This window comes from Gorilla gorilla, chromosome 15, assembly GCF_029281585.2.
Source record: "Gorilla gorilla gorilla isolate KB3781 chromosome 15, NHGRI_mGorGor1-v2.1_pri, whole genome shotgun sequence".
In the NCBI taxonomy this organism is placed as follows: domain Eukaryota; kingdom Metazoa; phylum Chordata; class Mammalia; order Primates; family Hominidae; genus Gorilla; species Gorilla gorilla.
The window spans coordinates 113,187,755-113,205,560 of NC_073239.2; the positions used below are offsets into that span (position 1 = coordinate 113,187,755).

At 49.5% G+C, this 17,806-nt stretch overlaps 1 protein-coding gene across 4 annotated transcripts in view; it reads left to right on the forward strand.

Annotated features, from left to right (window-relative positions):
- The window catches only part of BDKRB2 (bradykinin receptor B2), a 39,948-nt gene extending 25,878 nt beyond the window's left edge, over positions 1-14,070 (forward strand). The window contains exons 1-3 of one of the 4 annotated variants that reach the window (XM_055361995.2): positions 6,490-6,556; positions 9,061-9,226; positions 9,768-14,028. In XM_055361995.2, the coding sequence (XP_055217970.2) occupies positions 9,775-10,869 (1,095 nt within the window). In that variant the 5' untranslated portion in view covers positions 6,490-6,556; positions 9,061-9,226; positions 9,768-9,774 and the 3' untranslated portion in view covers positions 10,870-14,028. Of the gene's footprint in view, positions 1-6,443; positions 6,557-9,060; positions 9,227-9,767 lie in introns of those variants that run through there. The other 3 variants (XM_004055663.5, XM_055361993.2, XM_055361994.2) reach the window with 3 other exon arrangements.
- The last annotated feature ends 3,736 nt before the right edge of the window (positions 14,071-17,806 follow it).

Consider the following 17,806-nt stretch of genomic DNA (forward strand, 5'->3'; position numbering starts at 1 on the left):
TTGCTGTAGTTGTTTTTTTTTTTTTTTTTTTTTTTTTTGAGATGGAGTCTCGCTCCGTCACCTAGGTTGGAGTGCAACGGTGGGATCTCAGCTCACTGCAAACTCTGCCTCCCGGTTCAAGCGATTCTCCTGCCTCAGCCCCACAAGTAGCTGGGATTATAGGCACCCGCCATCATGCCCAGCTAATTTTTGTATTTTTGTAGAAGTGAGGTTTCACCATGTTGGCCAGGCTTGTCTTGAACTTCTGACCTCAGGTGATCCACCTGCCTTGGCCTCCCAAAGTGCTGGGATTACAGGCATGAGCCACAGCACCCAGCCTAGTTATTTATTTATTTATTTTTTAAAGAGAGAGATGTTATTTTTTTTTAAGGGGAACGAGTGGTATTAGGATGTCAAATGAAATTGCTTATTTATTAAAACTGAAAAACCCAGTTTGGGGAAAGAAACAAAACACACTGAGCAGAATAATCTAACCACAGTGAACAGGAAAAAAAGCCAAGAATAAAATAAGTTCCGGGGTATCTAAGGGTGAGCAAAGCCAGGCCGGCAGGCCTCCTCCTCCCTTGCAGAAAGCAGGATGGATGAGGGGCTTTGCTTCTCCAGGCTCCCTCGTGTCCCCACTGAAAGTGTTTCCAGAACATTCCAGGCCCATAAAGTGTCCAAATGCTGGAAGGACTCACATGTATATGTCTGGGATTGAATCAAATCTTCTGACTCAATTCTGTTTGGGAGTTCTGAGAATAGAGGTCACTTCCCAGAACCCCGTCCTCCCCCTACAGACAGCTTTGGCCTTCTTTTCAGGGAAGAAAAGAAAAGGGACTCTTGGAAACCCTGCTGAGGGCCACGCAGCTCCGGCTGTTGAGACTCATATGGTTTATGAGGCGCCATCACCCCCTTCCGCCACCCCCTGCCTGCTGTGGCCTGAGGCTTACCTTCGTGACTGCCCTAAAAACAGCATCCAGACTCAGTAACCACGTCAATCAGCTTTTAGAGGAAAACATTTATTCTGGGGAGGTGTCAGGGAAAGGATTCAGGAGATCTTGGTTCTTTCTAGCTCTGGCCTTGACATCGACTTGCTGGGTGGTCTGAAGGATTTCACTTATTTACAGAGCGAATATTGTTCAAGAGTTTGGGATGTGCAAAACTCAGCTGCAGGCGTGATGCAGGGTGGGAAGATGAGCAAGGCAGGGTCCTCCTCTCCAAGTACAGCGAATATGGTGGGACAGATGCACATGCACTTTATGCACGCATGCACGCACACCATGTGCTCAGCTGCCACTGAGAGGAGATAGGAGATGCAGAGGGAGAGGGAGAACAGCCGCCCTCTGACTAAGGATGGAGCCCAGCTGTCTCAAGAGCTCTCCTGGATGGACAGACTGGTGGCGTCCCAGCAAAATCCCCCATCTCTCCATCCAGCTGTGTAATGAATGACTGGAAACCTCAGCTGGCCTGTGAGCAGGAGATCTGGCCAGGTGGAAGGGAATCCCTGACACCCCACAGCCCCTGGTGTAGCTAAAGCAGACGGGCCTCCTGGGCTGGTGCAGGAAGAACAGCTTATGTTCTCGAACACATTGACCACGTGCTCCATGCATCTGACACACACGGACTCGTCTACTCCACACAGCACCCTAGGAGATGGGGCTGTTTAAAATACCAATCCCCATTGTATAGTTGAAAAAAATGAGGTGCAATGAGGTTAAATAACGAGCTCTAGAGAGGAGGACTCAATTCACAGTCAGCTTCCAGAGCCCATCGGCCTAACCGCCAGGCTGGCTTCCTGTCCGTAATGCACGTTTCCAGCTAGAGGCTTTCAGGCTGTGTTTCCCACACTTAGCCATTTACATTCACGTTCACAGTTTTTGCCATATCCATGTCACCTGTACAACCATTTCTTTAGTAGTGACTTACTTTTGAACTGCAACTTCATGTCACCAATTTAAATGGAAAATGAGTATCATTTATCATAAAAAAGATGATAACTGTACAAAATAAAAGCAATAGAATGTAAACAATGCTATTAAAGCCTGGGTAGATTCGGGGACCAGCCAAGGCTCTGAACCTGCTCAGTCTGTTGAAAAAGGAGATTACGCACATAGAAAGGTGTTGAAGACGCACGGACACCACGCTGAGACGTTCTTGTTGGCCTAATCAGGAGGAATGACTAGATTATTCAATTCAAGGTTATTTACCAGCCAAACTACTTCCCTTGCTGGGAAATGCTTCCCAGCTCTAACATGCAGTCAGAAAATACAGGACACAAGTTGACATCCGAAGGAAAAATATCTTTTCCTTCTCCACTTCTGAGTTCTTGGTTGGGGGCCCTGAAACAAAAAAACAGATGAACAAGAGAAAAGTGAACAAATTAATTTAATGTAAGTTTAATGTGACATGGGAACCTTCATAAGGAAATGAAGTGATTAAGCCTGAGTGCCTTTTTATTTTTTTGAGACAGAGTCTCACTCTATAGCCCAGGCTGGAGTGCAGTGGTGCGATACGGCTCACTGCAGCCTCGATCGCCCCGGGCTCAGCTGATCCTCCCACCTCAGCCTCCCAGGGAGTTAGGACCAGGACTACAGGTGTGTGCCACCACGCCCACCTAATTTTTTTGTACTTTTTGTAGACACAGTCTCGCTGTGTTAGCCAGGCTGGTCTCCCACTCCTGGGCTCAAGCGATCCGCCTGCCTCAGCCTCCCAAAGTGCTGGGGTCACAGGCATGAACCACTGTGCCCGGCCTGTGTTTCCATTAGATGTGATGAAGAGTGGAGAATCGTGGGGCTGTGGTGGGCCCAGGGGGCACGAGCGAAGTACAGAGAACTGGGGAAACAGCAAGGCCTGTCGGGGCTCCTCTCAGTGTCCCCAGTGCTCGGAGTGGACGGTGCCCCTTTCCTCTGGCTGTGGAATCTGGTGTCCTGCTTCAGGGAACAATCACATAGTCCTTCTGTGCCTGCTGTTTCTTGGATTCTTTCCACTTAAAATATTCAACATGCGAAGCTGCCACATTTTGGGGTAGCGTGCCCTGAACCCCATCATTGGCTACAAGGTCGCGGGCCCCACATGAGGCACACTTGGCCCTTGAGACAGTGACACTGTGTATTTCGTGGAGGCCACTGCTTCAAAGGCCCTAAGGTGTGGATTCCTGGGAAACCAAAACAGGCTGTCTCCAAGGCTCAAGTGGAATTGATTCCTAACAGCGCCAGGCCCACGGTGTCTGTGTGAGTAAATGAAGAAAGTGTTTTTACAGTAAGTCTTCTTGGATAGAATTCTGAGGGAGAGAATGAGTGAATCAGAATGTTGAATGTTCCCTCTAAGGCATCTGTTTAAAAAATCAGGGGAAAAACCCAGGAGCAGAGTCATCGCCTGTCCCCAGCTCTGAGGATCAGTGTCTGTGAGGGGCACGAGTCCACCCTCCTAGCTCTGTAGACAAGGAAACTGTGGTCCAGAGAGATGGAGATCCCACAGACAACGGCCCACCTGGAGCACCCCCTCCCCACCTGACTTTATATTCCCAGGATGCATTCATCAGGGTCTCAGTAAAAAAAAGAGGGCACATTCCAGTTGGGTAATAGGAAGAGGATGTTAATGAAGCGTTTCTTTACAGTGCTGTAGGCAGCATATTGGGGTTCTGCGAAGAGCAGGCAGCACCCTGGGTGCCTCAGGGCTGGTGCGGCAAAGCCTCAGCACCCTCCCTACCTCCTTCCCCCCTCGCGATCAGGCCCCTGATAAAAGCAGCGAACTCTGCTCCAGGCCTGGCCAGCATAAAGGCCCCCAAGAGAGGAGCCAACAACACCCCATCCTCCCACTCACCCTCCCTCAGGCTCCTGCTGGGGCTCCCACTGGCCAAACCCAAAGAGAAGCCGGAAGGCAAAGAGCCCCGTGGTACCCGTCAGGGCTCCCGAGCAGGGGCCACAGAGGAGAAGCCAGGAGGTGACCTGGAGCAGGACACAGCAGCTCCCTGACAGGGATCCTCACCCAGGGCACGCCTCTAGAGCAGATGGAGAAAACAACTCAGTAGACTTCAGACTCCCAAATTCTCCCAGTTCCTTAACCCGCCTGCCCTCTGGACTTCGGGAGAAAGTTGAGAGGGAAAGCCCTCAACTTTGTTTTGAAAATGAGAGCAATGTTTACAGCCACTAGCAAGCAATTAGGATCCAGCTGGGCTGATGTGGCCAGATCTGGGGACACCCAGCCAGGTAGATGCACAACAGACCCATAATGGAGGTCAGCGAGGAAACGCTGGACACGTCCCCCATGACTGAGCTGTGAGGACCTGAGTTATCTGTGCGGCGGTCACTGTCGTGTAGAAATGGAAGCTGTACATGCAGGCTGAGGCTTCTCAGCTGGACAGTTCAGCCCGAGTGAGCCCCAAGAGGACAGGGGAGGCTGGTCTTCATTCTTCCCCTCTGAATCACCAGCACATGATAGACCGTCAATAATTTGTTAAATGCTTTTAAAAATGAATGCTTTAAGCCGGGTGCAGTGGCTCACATCTGTAATCCCAGCACTTTGGGAGGCCGAGGCGGATGGACTGTTTGAGGTCAGGAGTTCGAGACCAACCTGGCCAACACAGCAAAACCTCATCTCTACCAAAAATACAAAAATTAGCCAGGCATGGTGGCAGGCACCTGTGATCCCAGCTACTCAGGAGGCTGAGACAGGAGAATCGCTTGAACCCGGGAGGCAGAGGTTGCAGTGAGCCAAGATTATGCCATTGTACTCCAGCCTGGGCAACAGAGCGAGACTCCGTCTCAAAAAAAAAAAAAAAAAAAATTACGCTTCAAACACATGATCTCTCACCACTGTTGAATTTTCTTTCTATGCGCCCAGGAGGGCCTCTCAGAGAGGAAAGCTCCTAGGTCTTCCTTTCCCTCTGCAAACTCCCTGCCTTGAAGGATCAGAAGGACTGTGCTGCTCGTTGCATCCTTTGCAAGTTCCAAACCCTGATCCCAGCTCTGCTTAGGGGTTCCTGCAAACCTTTTCCGGGTGTTAATTACCTCCCACTTCATTTCCTGTTTACCAACTCAGCTTTTTGTTTTAATGTGTTTGAATTCCCTGAACTGACCATTGTCTGATCTCTACCTCCCAGCTGAATTAGGGGAGCTGGGCTTCTGGAAACCCAGGTGCCGGGTGTTGCAGAGTGGCTGAAAGCTGGGATGTGGCAGATCTGTGGCTACATTCATGCACACACACACCCACATACCCACACATGAACACACACACATATACCTGCACTCACACACTTGCACATGCATAGACCACAGCTTTCCACACCCTTCCTAGACAGGGGTCACTTGGTATCCTGGAGAGAGTGTGAAGTCTGGAATGGAAAGAGAGGGGGTTAAGCCCCACCTCTAGCCATGGGACTGAGACAAGTCACCCCCACCCATCTGCGCCTTGTTTCCTCCTCTGTGAGGCAAGCACAGAGCCCATGCCTCCCTCCCTGGATGGGAGTAATGTGAAACTTGAAGAGGGGTAGAGATAAGGGTCGTCAATGGAAGCCCCTTGGGCAAAAAGGCCCTTTCAACTAAGGGCACAGAGGAGGCCCTGGGCTGAGAACTTGACAGCACCTTGTATTGGTAACCAGCCCAAGGGACTGGAAATACTCAGATGTGTCTGTCTCCCTTATTAGGTTCAAAGTCCCTCAAGACCCTGTCTCCATCACAGTGCTCCAGTCCAGACCCCTGCTCAGAGCTCCAGACCCTGCTGGACCCAACAGCCATCCCCATCCCCACCTGCCTGGAATTCTCCAAAGAACCTCCCCTTTAACAGTTCCAGCCTTTAACAGTTCCAGTCTAAACATATGACCTTTCTCCTCTAAATCAGCCCCCGATCTCTGCCTTTGCAGGAGATGGAAGCCATGACACCTGCCTCGCCCCTGTCCTCACCCCATCCATGTCCAATCAAGCACTAGGCATGTCAGGTTTACCCTCTAAACTCCTCTGGAATCCAGTCTCTCAGTCTCCATCATCCCAGGTCGAAGCTAATGGGCTAACTGGTCCTTGCTTCCACTCTACCCCCACTGCAATCCTGACTTCCTGAGTAGCAGCCAGGGCCTAATCCATATTCACACTAAGCGCCTTCCTGACTGAGATATCCTCCTGCACCCTGTTTAGTTCTGCTCACCCTCAGTGTTATCATCAATAATCCACTCGCCCTCGCAGGCGAGTTTGGGACCCCATGTTCTATGCTGTCACAGGACCTTTTGCTTGATTTCACTGTACTTAGGTCAGTTTGCAGTTATTAAGTGACTGAGCAATGTCTGGCTTCTCCAGTAGACTGTCAGCTCCTAGCCATTGTATCCCTAGCACCGCTGTGTGGGAGCACTTCACAAACGTCCATTGAGTCAGGGACTCAGCAGTCTCCATTTCTCCTCCCTGCTGGAGAATGCGTGTATTTTGCAGTCCCCAGCCCCTGTGCCATCTAACCATCTTTTCTTCTCTGTTCAGCCCAGGTGTGGCCTCACTCACATCCCACTCTGAGTCCAAATGTTCTCTCCCTGGAAGATACCAATGTTTCTGTCTGTTCGTGAGGACTCCGTGCCCACCACGGCCTCTTTCAGGTGAGTCAAAGGGATTCCTCAGTTCACTAGTTAGGGGAGGGGGGCAGACACCCTGGAGAACTCCCTGGAAAGCTCAACTCTCATGCCCCGGACAACAGTTGAAGGAACCAGTGATGTTAAGCCCAAAGACAAAACCTCTCAGGTGTCCAAGTCCCTGTAGGCCTGTTGGGAGCAGAGGGAATGTTCCGTGGAACTAGAGGAAGAGGGGCTCGGGGAGAAGGGCACATTCCTGGTTGTCATATGTGATCTATCCCAGATGAACTTGGAAGTGAAGGGAAGAGAGTTAAACATTAAAGTAAATACCCAGTGGATCAGACAGCAATGTGCCAGATTGCCTTGGAGACAAAATATCTCCAACACATGGCTGACATTTGGTGGAAGATCAGAACACCCTAAAGAGAGAATTTAAGGGGAGGGGGAGGAGGACCTGAGCCAGAGTAGAAGCAGAGGATAGGGAGATCTGTTCTTGGGGACAGCATTTGCAAGAAACAAGGCTGAGGGGTCCACTCCAACCTCTCCACCCTGCTGCAGGTGCTGCCTATGATGAAGATGAGCAGATGGCCATCTCAGCTGGGGCCACAGTGCACTGGACCTATAGTTTCCAATTCCGCACTCACCAGGCATCTTTCTGATGATCCGATGGCTTCTCAGAGCCAGGGATGGGCCAGGATCCATCCCCTTGGCTATTGTCTTGCTGAGAAATTAATAAGCAGCATCTGGTGCTATACTTTGGTCTCTAGTGAGTTAGCTCATGAAAGATGATAGATTCTCCAAGCCAGGGGTATGCAGGAAATGGGTTTTCTGTAGCTACAGAAATGGGGTTGAGGGTTGGACCACGGGGACTACCCAGGGGAAGTCTTACCTTCAGAGGACTCTGGAAAGGAGGCTGCAAGTTTTCATGGGTCAAGAATTCAGAGCCCAGTAGAGACAGCTTATCTCTGTTCCAAGATGTCTGGGGCCTTGGTTGGAAGATTCAAAGGCTAGGAAACCAGGAGCCACCAAAAGCGTAACTGGGGCCAGAGGATCCACTTTCAAGGTGGCAAGTTGGTTCCCCCCATGTGGCTGCTTGAGTATCCTCACATGGCGGCTCACATCCTTCCAAGTAAGCAGTGCAAGAGGCCAAGAAAGATGCTGCAAAGCATGTTATGACCTAGCCTCAGAAATCACACACCATCCCTGCCACCATTAGTAAGAAGTCCAGCCCACATCCAGGAGAAGAGGAAGCAGATTCCTCCTTTTGAAAGGAAGAATATCAAGTAATTTGGGGGGCATATGAAAGCCACCATGCACCACAGGGATCTTTTTAGAGCATACTTCTTATACCATCACTGTAGTTCCTTAAGACTCAGGGGCAAAGCCTCACTTCCTTAGCACCCAGTGAAGACCATGCTTACTCCCTCACTCAACCTCTTGCTACTTCCCACCTCTCCTGTCCAACATCTAGTGTCACTTTCCAGAACATACCAACAGCTTCCCCAGTTCTGTGCCTCCGCTCAGGCTGTTCCCCCTGCCCGGTCTGCTTGTCCTCCTTCTTGTCCCGTCAAAATGCTTCTTATCCTTCAAGACCCAGCTCTAGAGTCACCTCCAACCCCTTACCCACCAGCCCCCTCTCCAAGTCTGTGTCCCACAACCCCCCTGCTCCCTCCAGGGCACCCTCCACCCTCTGGGCCACAGTTGTCAGGAGTCAGGCAGGGCAGGGGCTGGGTGGTGTCTTCTTTGTGTTCTTGCACTCAGGGCAGAGCTGAGCACAGAGCAGACGCTCAAAAAACATTTAAAGGATAAAAGCATTGATTTGTGGGTCCCCCAGTCTGGCTCCAGGATGCCAGCCAGCTGCTCCTAGAAGCAAACGGACTTTTCCTGGGAAATCCCAGAGGTGATGATCAGTATCTCTCCCGTGACTTGTAGTTCAGCTCTTCCTCCATGAGCCTGACTATCAATGGACCTCCCAGAAAGAGCCCTTTTTCCTTCTCTCACCCACAGCACAGGGCACTGGGAAAATGCCCAATGAGTCCTGCCCTCTGGGTTGTGCTTTGGACTTTTCAGTGTGTCTTCGCATCCACTCTTCGACTTGAATGTTGCAACAGCCATGAAAAAAGAAATGCAAAGCGAGTCAGGATGAGAGCAGTACCCTACTCCAAAGAAGGCAAAATAGAAGCTCAGAGAGGTCAAGCAATTTGCCCAAGACCACACAGCTAGGAGTGGAACTCACGGCTGTCCAAGCCCCATGCCTCTGCTGAAGGTAGAGATGAATTACAGCAACAAGTCTAGAAAGGTGCCTGCCCTATGGTCTGTGAGTCTTGCCTAAGAATGAAAGAGGAGCCAGTGGGTTAAAGATGAGGTCACCAACAAACGGTGGTGTTGGAGTTTACCACTGGTTATTTTAATGGGTTTGCAAGAATTGTTAATTACTAATGTTTATTGAGCAGTGCTTGGGGCATTTTGCACATTGTCTCTGATCCCTATCACAACCCTGAGAGGTAGTTTTTTTAACTCCCATTTTACAGGTGAGGTCACTGTGGTTCAAGGACGTTAAGTAACTTCCCCAGCGTCACACGGCTTATAAGTAAGGCAGCCAGGATGTGAACCCAGTAGGACTATCTGGCTGCAAAGTCCCCACCCTCCCTCGCCATCTGTATCCTCCAGTCATCTTCAGTGCTTTGCTGATAGAAGGTACGGAAATACAATGCCACAGACTGTCCAGGAAGACAGAAACTAGGCAGATGGGCTGGCCATGGTCTCCAAGCCAGACTGGAATCTCCGGGTCTGGAATGATATCATTTTTCTCCTTTAATAAATTAACTCACCCGCCACACGGCTTTGAGAGGCTGAAAGGTGACCAACTCCCTTGGGAGGGCCCCGGTTGATAAGGAAGGAATGTGAATCCTCCCATCACGGAAGCTTCAAGGAGGTCAAGGGTCCAACACTTGAGATTGTTAGTGCTGTTGATGGATACTGGCCAAGGAAATATCCCAGTGGAGCCTCGAGATGAAGAACATGAGGCCCCCGTTTAGATCCAAGGATCAGAGGGGGCTCTGTAAGACCCAGGGGAGTCAGGTGCGCCGGAGCGCTGGCTGCAGAAAACAGCCTGAGCTCCACCTCGGCTTCTCCTTGTCCTGGCTGGTTGTCTTTAACCCCTGTCTCCTTCTGCACCAGTTTTTGTCCTTCCCTTGTGACCCTGAGGGGTAACAGCCTCTTTTCCACTTTCTTTCAGCGCCGACATGCTCAATGTCACCTTGCAAGGGCCCACTCTTAACGGGACTTTTGCCCAGAGCAAATGCCCCCAAGTGGAGTGGCTGGGCTGGCTCAACACCATCCAGCCCCCCTTCCTCTGGGTGCTGTTCGTGCTGGCCACACTAGAGAACATCTTTGTCCTCAGCGTCTTCTGCCTGCACAAGAGCAGCTGCACTGTGGCAGAGATCTACCTGGGGAACCTGGCCGCAGCAGACCTGATCCTGGCCTGCGGGCTGCCCTTCTGGGCCATCACCATCTCCAACAACTTCGACTGGCTCTTTGGGGAGACGCTCTGCCGTGTGGTGAATGCCATTATCTCCATGAACCTGTACAGCAGCATCTGTTTCCTGATGCTGGTGAGCATTGACCGCTATCTGGCCCTGGTGAAAACCATGTCCATGGGCCGGATGCGCGGCGTGCGCTGGGCCAAGCTCTACAGCTTGGTGATCTGGGGGTGCACGCTGCTCCTGAGCTCACCCATGCTGGTGTTCCGGACCATGAAGGAGTACAGCGATGAGGGCCACAACGTCACCGCTTGCATCATCAGCTACCCATCCCTCATCTGGGAAGTGTTCACCAACATGCTCCTGAATGTCGTGGGCTTCCTGCTGCCCCTGAGTGTCATCACCTTCTGCACGATGCAGATCATGCAGGTGCTGCGGAACAACGAGATGCAGAAGTTCAAGGAGATCCAGACGGAGAGGAGGGCCACGGTGCTAGTCCTGGTTGTGCTGCTGCTATTCATCATCTGCTGGCTGCCCTTCCAGATCAGCACCTTCCTGGACACGCTGCATCGCCTCGGCATCCTCTCCAGCTGCCAGGACGAGCGCATCATCGATGTAATCACACAGATCGCCTCCTTCATGGCCTACAGCAACAGCTGCCTCAACCCACTGGTGTATGTGATCGTGGGCAAGCGCTTCCGAAAGAAGTCTTGGGAGGTGTACCAGGGAGTGTGCCAGAAAGGGGGCTGCAGGTCAGAACCCATTCAGATGGAGAACTCCATGGGCACACTGCGGACCTCCATCTCCGTGGAACGCCAGATTCACAAACTGCAGGACTGGGCAGGGAGCAGACAGTGAGCAAACGCCAGCAGGGCTGCTGTGAATTTGTGTAAGGATTGAGGGACAGTTGCTTTTCAGCATGGGCCCAGGAATGCCAAGGAGACATCCATGCACGACCTTGGGAAATGAGTTGATGTCTCCAGTAAAACACCGGAGAGTAATTCCTGCCCTGCCCAATTTTGCAGGGAGCATGGCTGTGAGGATGGGGTGAACTCATGCACAGCCAAGGACTCCAAAAACACGACAGCATTACTGTTCTTATTTGCTGCCACACCTGAGCCAGCCTGCTCCTTTCCAGGAGTGGAGGAAGCCTGGGGGCAGGGAGAGGAGTGACTGAGCTTCCCTCCCGTGTGTTCTCCGTCCCTGCCCCAGCAAGACAACTTAGATCTCCAGGAGAACCGCCATCCCGCTTTGGTGCAATGGCTGAGTGCACAAGTGAATTGTTGCCCTGGGTTTCTTTAATCTATTCAGCTAGAACTTTGGAGGACAATTTCTTGCATTAATGAAGGTTAAGCCCTGAGGGGTCCCTGATAACAACCTGGAGACCAGGATTTTATGGCTCCCCTCATTGATGGACAAGGAGGTCTGTGCCAAAGAAGAATCCAATAAGCACATATTGAGCACTTGCTGTATATGCAGTATTGAGCACTGTAGGCAAAAGGGAAGAAAGAAGGAGCCATCTCCATCTTGAAGGAACTCAAAGACTCAAGTGGGAACAACTGGGCACTGCCACCACCAGAAAGCTGTTCAACGAGACGGTTGAGCAGGGTGCTGTGGGTGATATGGACAGCAGAAGGGGGAGACCAATTTTCCAGCTCAACCAATAACTATTGCACAACCACCTGTCCCTGCCTCAGTTCCCTCTTCTGTAACATGAAGTCGTTGTGAGGATTAAAGGCAGTAACAGGTATAAAAGTACTTAGAAAAGCAAAGGGTGCTATGTACATGTGAGGCATTATTATGCAGACATAACTGGGATATGTTTACTATAAGGAAAAGACACTGAGGTTTAGAAATAGCTCCGTGGAGCAGAATCAGTATTGGGAGCCAGTGGCGGTGTGAAGCACCAGTGTCTGGCACACAGTAGGTGCTCATTGGCTCCCTTCCACCTGTCATTCCCACCACCCTGAGGCCCCCACCGCCACACACACATGAGCATTTGGAGAGAAGGCCATGTCTTCAAAGTTTGATTTGTGATGAGGCAGAGGAAGATATTTCTAATCAGTCTTGCCCAGAGGATCACAGTGCTGAGACCCCTCACCACCAGCCGGTACCTGGGAAGGGGGAGAGTGCAGGCCTGCTCAGGGACTGTTCCTGTCTCAGCAACCAAGGGATTGTTCCTGTCAATCAATGGTTTATTGGAAGGTGGCCCAGTATGAGCCCTAGAAGAGTGTGAAAAGGAATGGCAATGGTGTTCACCATTGGCAGTGCCAGGGCAGCACTCATTCACTTGATAAATGAATATTTATTAGCTGGTTGGAGAGCTAGAACCTGGAGAACTAGAACCTGGAGGGCTAGAACCTGGAGAGGCCAGAACCTAGAAGGGCTAGAACCTGGAGGGGCTAGAACCTAGAGAAGCTAAAACCCGAGCTAGAAGCTGGAGGACTAGAACCTGGAGGGCTGGAATCTGGAGAGCTAGAACCTGGAGGGCTAGAACCTGGCAGGCTAGAACCTAGAAGGGCTAGAACCTGGAGGGCTAGAACCTGGAAGGGCTAGAACCTGGAGGGCTGGAATCTGGAGAGCTAGAACCTGGAGGGCTAGAACCTGGAGGGCTGGAATCTGGAGAGCTAGAACCTGGAGGGCTAGAACCTGGAGGGCTAGAACCTGGAGAGCTAGAACCTAGAAGGGCTAGAACCTGGAGGGCTGGAATCTGGAGAGCTAGAACCTGGAGGGCTAGAACCTGGAGGGCTGGAATCTGGAGAGCTAGAACCTGGAGGGCTAGAATCTGGAGAGCTAGAACCTGGAGGGCTAGAACCTGGCAGGCTAGAACCTAGAAGGGCTAGAACCTGGAGGGCTAGAACCTGGAAGGGCTAGAACCTGGAGGGCTGGAATCTGGAGAGCTAGAACCTGGAGGGCTAGAACCTGGAGGGCTAGAACCTGGCAGGCTAGAACCTAGAAGGGCTAGAACCTGGAGAGCCAGAACCTGGAGGGCTAGAACCTGGAAGGGCTAGAACCTGTAGAGCTAGAACATGGAGAGCTAGAACCCGGCAGGCTAGAACCTAGAAGGGCTAGAACCTGGAGAGCCAGAACCTGGAGGGCTAGAACCTGGAAGGGCTAGAACCTGTAGAGCTAGAACATGGAGAGCTAGAACCCGGCAGGCTAGAACCTGGCGAGCTAGAACCTGGAGGGAATGAACCTGGAGGGCTAGAACCTGGAGAATGAGAAAAATTTACATGGCAAAGAGCCCATAAATCCTGACCAATCCAACTCTGAATTTTAAAGCAAAAGCGTCACAAAAAAGATTCCCTCCTTACCCCCAACCCACTCTTTTTCCCACCACCCAGTCTCCTCTGCCTCAATAAGTACCTGGAGAAAGAAAACAGGTGAAAGAAGAAGTAAAAACCATTTAGTATTAGTATTAGAGTGAAGTCAAACTGTGCCACACATGGTGAATGAAAAAAAAAAAAAAGAGGCTGTGTTTTGTCACACAGGGCGATCATTCATCAGCAGAGCACATGATGGTCTGAGACTCTCTTAGGAGCAGAGCTCTGCCGCAATGGCCATGTGGGGATCCACACCTGGTCTGAGGGGCAACTGAGTCTGCGGGAGAAGAGCGGCCCTATGCATGGTGTAGATGCCCTGATAAAGAACATCTGCCCTGTGAAAGACTCAATGAGCTGTTATGTTGTAAACAGGAAGCATTTCACATCCAAACAAGAAAATCATGTAAACATGTGTCTTTTCTGTAGAGCATAATAAATGGATGAGGTTTTTGCACAGCTCTAGCATTTGTTACAACTCCCGAAACCCCCGAGTTTGGTCCCTGGGGTACCGCCTTGCACACTCAGAAGCCTTTGGGAAGGTGTGCTATTCATTTCTGCTCAATCTGTTAACACGCTTCTGGCATGTAGATCAGTGGTCTCCAAGCTTTTGTGATTGTCTATTCCTATAGGAAAAAAAGAATTGATTATGCATACCCAGTATGTATACTTATTAATCTGCATGAAGATGTACATTCTAAAATATAATCAACTAGTAGAAATTTAAGAAAGAAGTTGTAAAAAAAATATTAACAGTGCTTGAATATTTCCTTCCATCTTACATTTCTACAGGGATAACTCATTAGCAAGTTCCCACTACATGAGTGTGAGACCCTCATGAGGCCTAGAATCATAGGCGCAGCAGCGATTCAATCATTTATTCATGCAATATAGACTTACTGAGTGCCTACCACTTGACTTCCCTTCAAATCAGGAGTATCTTCTACAATATCCTGATGAAAAGCCACTTGTTTCATACTCCCAGTGATGGGGAATTCATTATCCATGCCACTTTGGGATCCCTTCATTATTCATGTATTCATTCCTTCATTCATTTATTAAACAAAACTTGCCTAGTCTGTCTCCATAAATGCCCCTCCTCCATCCATGCATCCATCCATCCATGCCAGAAACCTGGGGCTCATCGCTCAACGTACCCTCTCCTTCATCTGTTCCATCTAGTGGGTCAGCACCTCTTTTATTTTTTTCTAACTTTTATTTTGAGTTCAGGGGTACACGTGCAGGTTTGTTACATAGGTAAATTTGGGTCATGGGGGTTTGTTGTACAGATTATTTCATCACCCAAGCATTAAGCCTACTACCCATTGGTTATTTTTCCTGCTCCTCTCCCTCTTCCCAACCCCCACCCTCCACTAGGCCCCAGTGTCTGTTGTTCCCTTCTTTGTGTTCATGTGTTCTCATCATTTAGCTCCCACTTACAAATGAGAACATGTGGTATTTGGTTTTCTGTTCTTGGGTTAGTTCGCTAAGAATAATGGCCTCCGGCTCCATCCATGTTCCTGCAGAGGACATGATCTCATTCTTTTTTATGGCTGCATAGTATTCCATGGTTGTACATGTACCGCATTTTCTTTATCCAGTCTATAATTGATGGGCATTTACATTGATTCCATGCCTCTGCCATTGTGAATAGTGCTGCAATGAGCATTCATGTGCATATGTATTTATGATAGAATGATTTATATTCCTTTGGGTATATACCCAGTAATAGGATTAGCACCTCTTTTAGATTCTACTCACTAAGTGTTTCCTAAATCTGTTTCCTTCTATGTCCAACCATCGTCTGTCATGGGTGCCTCCAATACTAACTACTACCATCTCCCAATTCTTATTCTTCACTCTGCAGCCAACATGGTCTTTTAAGAATGCAAATACATTCATGGGGAGGCTATAAACATAGAGAACTGTGTTCAGGAGCCAAGACTTTAGGATTAGGTAGACCTGGATTCCACTTGTGGTTCAGCCTTGGGCTCTTATTTGCTGTGTAGTCTTGGGTACCTCAGTTATCCTTTCTGAGTCAACATTTCCTTGTCTGCAAAATGGGGATAATAATGGTATCTACCTCATAAAATTGTTAATAGGATTAATGTATGAAAGCATCTAGCACAGTGCCTGGTACATAGTTGGCACTGAACATGTACTAGCTTTGATGATGATGATGATGATGATGATGATGATGATGATGATGATGATGATGGTGTTGGCAGTGAGTGTGATGGGGGCATCCTCCAACGGAAACCCTTCCATAGTGTCCCACCCCTCTTGCGATAAGTTTCTACAGCTGTAACATGGCTTGCAAGACCCTTCATGATCTGGTCCCTGTCTTGTCTCTATGTCTCCCTCTCTCTGCTCCAGGCTCATTCTCTACCCTCCAGCCATTTGGACCCAAGAACATAGACAGATCCCAGAAGATATTTCATTCTGCCTCCAGTGCCCACTCTTCCCACCCAGCCTGCACCCCCTCACTAAGTGCCCTGAACTTGGAGGAAGTTGTCCACAAGTGCCTAAGGGAGCTCACTCATCCAGAGAATTTTGTTCACAAATGCCTGCATTACTCAAGGGAGTCTGCAATCCAGGGGAAACCACATGCCTGGAAACCTGAGCAGGGCTCTTAGCAGGCAAAAAAAAAAAAAAAAAAAAAATGCTGGGAGAGCCTTCCCAGCGAGGCAACAGGAGCAGACCCTCAACTCCTGACCCTCTCTGGCTCCAGCAAGCTGGCGCAATGAGAAGAAGCCTGGGTGGGCTCAGGAGACCAGGCAAGGGTCCTAGCTCCTGAGTCTTCCCTGGCCACAGAGGGGTGAGAATAGGATACAGAGATGCAAACTGGACACCAGATGACCTCATGGGAATTCATGCTAGTGCTGGAGCCTCTTGAGCACAGCCTTCATGACTCAGATGGGGAGTGTCTCCATTTTGTAGACCCCAGCCATGTGCTGCATTATCTCCTTGTTACCCAATTCCTGACCCTTACGTAGCTCTGATCCTTCACCAAGGATGAGGGTGGGGAGCAGGGATGAGCAACAGAGGTCATGATTTGGCAATAGCAATGGCTGAAAGTTTAATCGTTTGTTCATGAGAGTTTTATTCTGGTTTTAGTTTTTTATTTTGTTTTGCTGGCTGAGGCAAAATAGTCCCAGGTCAAAGGGACCCCATCAAAATACTTCACGCTCACAACCACTCTGGGAGTTTGCATGATCACTGGTTCATGGTATGGAAACTGGGGCCCAGAGAGGGAAGTAACTTTCCAAGGCCATGCAGTTCTTAAGGAGGGTGCTCTGGAAATTCTCTGTGTTCTTGGGGTGTTCATGCCTTAACAAACCGAGGATACAAATTCTGTCACAGGAAAAGTCCTCGAAGTGCCTTCTTGCATGAGGAGCTTATGACCCAGGGCTTGGGCTATTTCTGCCACAATAAAAGCTTTGCATCTCATAGGCCTTGTGCATACTTGCTTCCTGCAGATCACCTTCCCAGAGGTGGTGGATGTAATTCACATGCCGTACAGTTTACCCACTTCAGCTTTTACTTAATAACCAATTCATGCAACCATCACTACTGTCTAATTCCAGAACACTTTCATCATCCCCCAAGAAACTGCATATTCATTAACAGTCACATCCCATTCTCCCTTCCTCATGGCTTTGGGCAACCACTAATCTTTCTGTCTCTAGATTTACCTGTTGTGAAAGAAGCCAGGCACATGTTGTAGGATGCTGTCTCTGTAGAGCATATAACACATGCCTTTTGTGTCTAGCTCCTTTTACCTCCTTACACTGAGCTGGAATGTTTAATTGTTGGGGGAGAACTTTGGGGACCAGGCCATGGGTTCCCTACCATGCCACTTGTGTGATCTCAGCAAGCCACTTTACTCATCTTCCCTCCCACCACCTTTGGCCTTAGTTTGCTCATCTGTCAAATGGAGAGATAATAAGTCATGACTCTAACAGGCTTCTGGCATGTAGATCAGTGGTCTCCAAGGACTGCCTTATGTGATGTTGATGCTGTCCTCTATAGTTTACGAAGGCCCCAGCACCAACGGTACAGGGGCTTGGAGGCAGGTTCCTGGTTCACATCTTACCTCTGCCACTTCCCAGCTGTGGGAATTTGAAGAAGGTCAGTGAATTTCTCTGAGTGTCTCTTTTCTCATCTATTAAATGAAGATCCAAGTATTGTGAAGATTCAGTGAGATAAAGATGTTGTGATGAGTTGAAGAGTATCCCTCCACCCCAACTCATGTCCACATAGAACTTCAGAATATGACCTTATTTGGGAATAGGGTCTTTGCAGAAGTAGTTAAATTAAGATGAGGTTGCACAGGTTGAGCATTCCTAATCCAAAAATCTGAAATCACAAATGCCCCCGAATCCACAACTTTTTGAGCACTGACATGATGCTCAAAGGACATGTTATTGGAACATTTTAGATTTTGGATTTCTGGATTAAGGATGGTCAGCTAG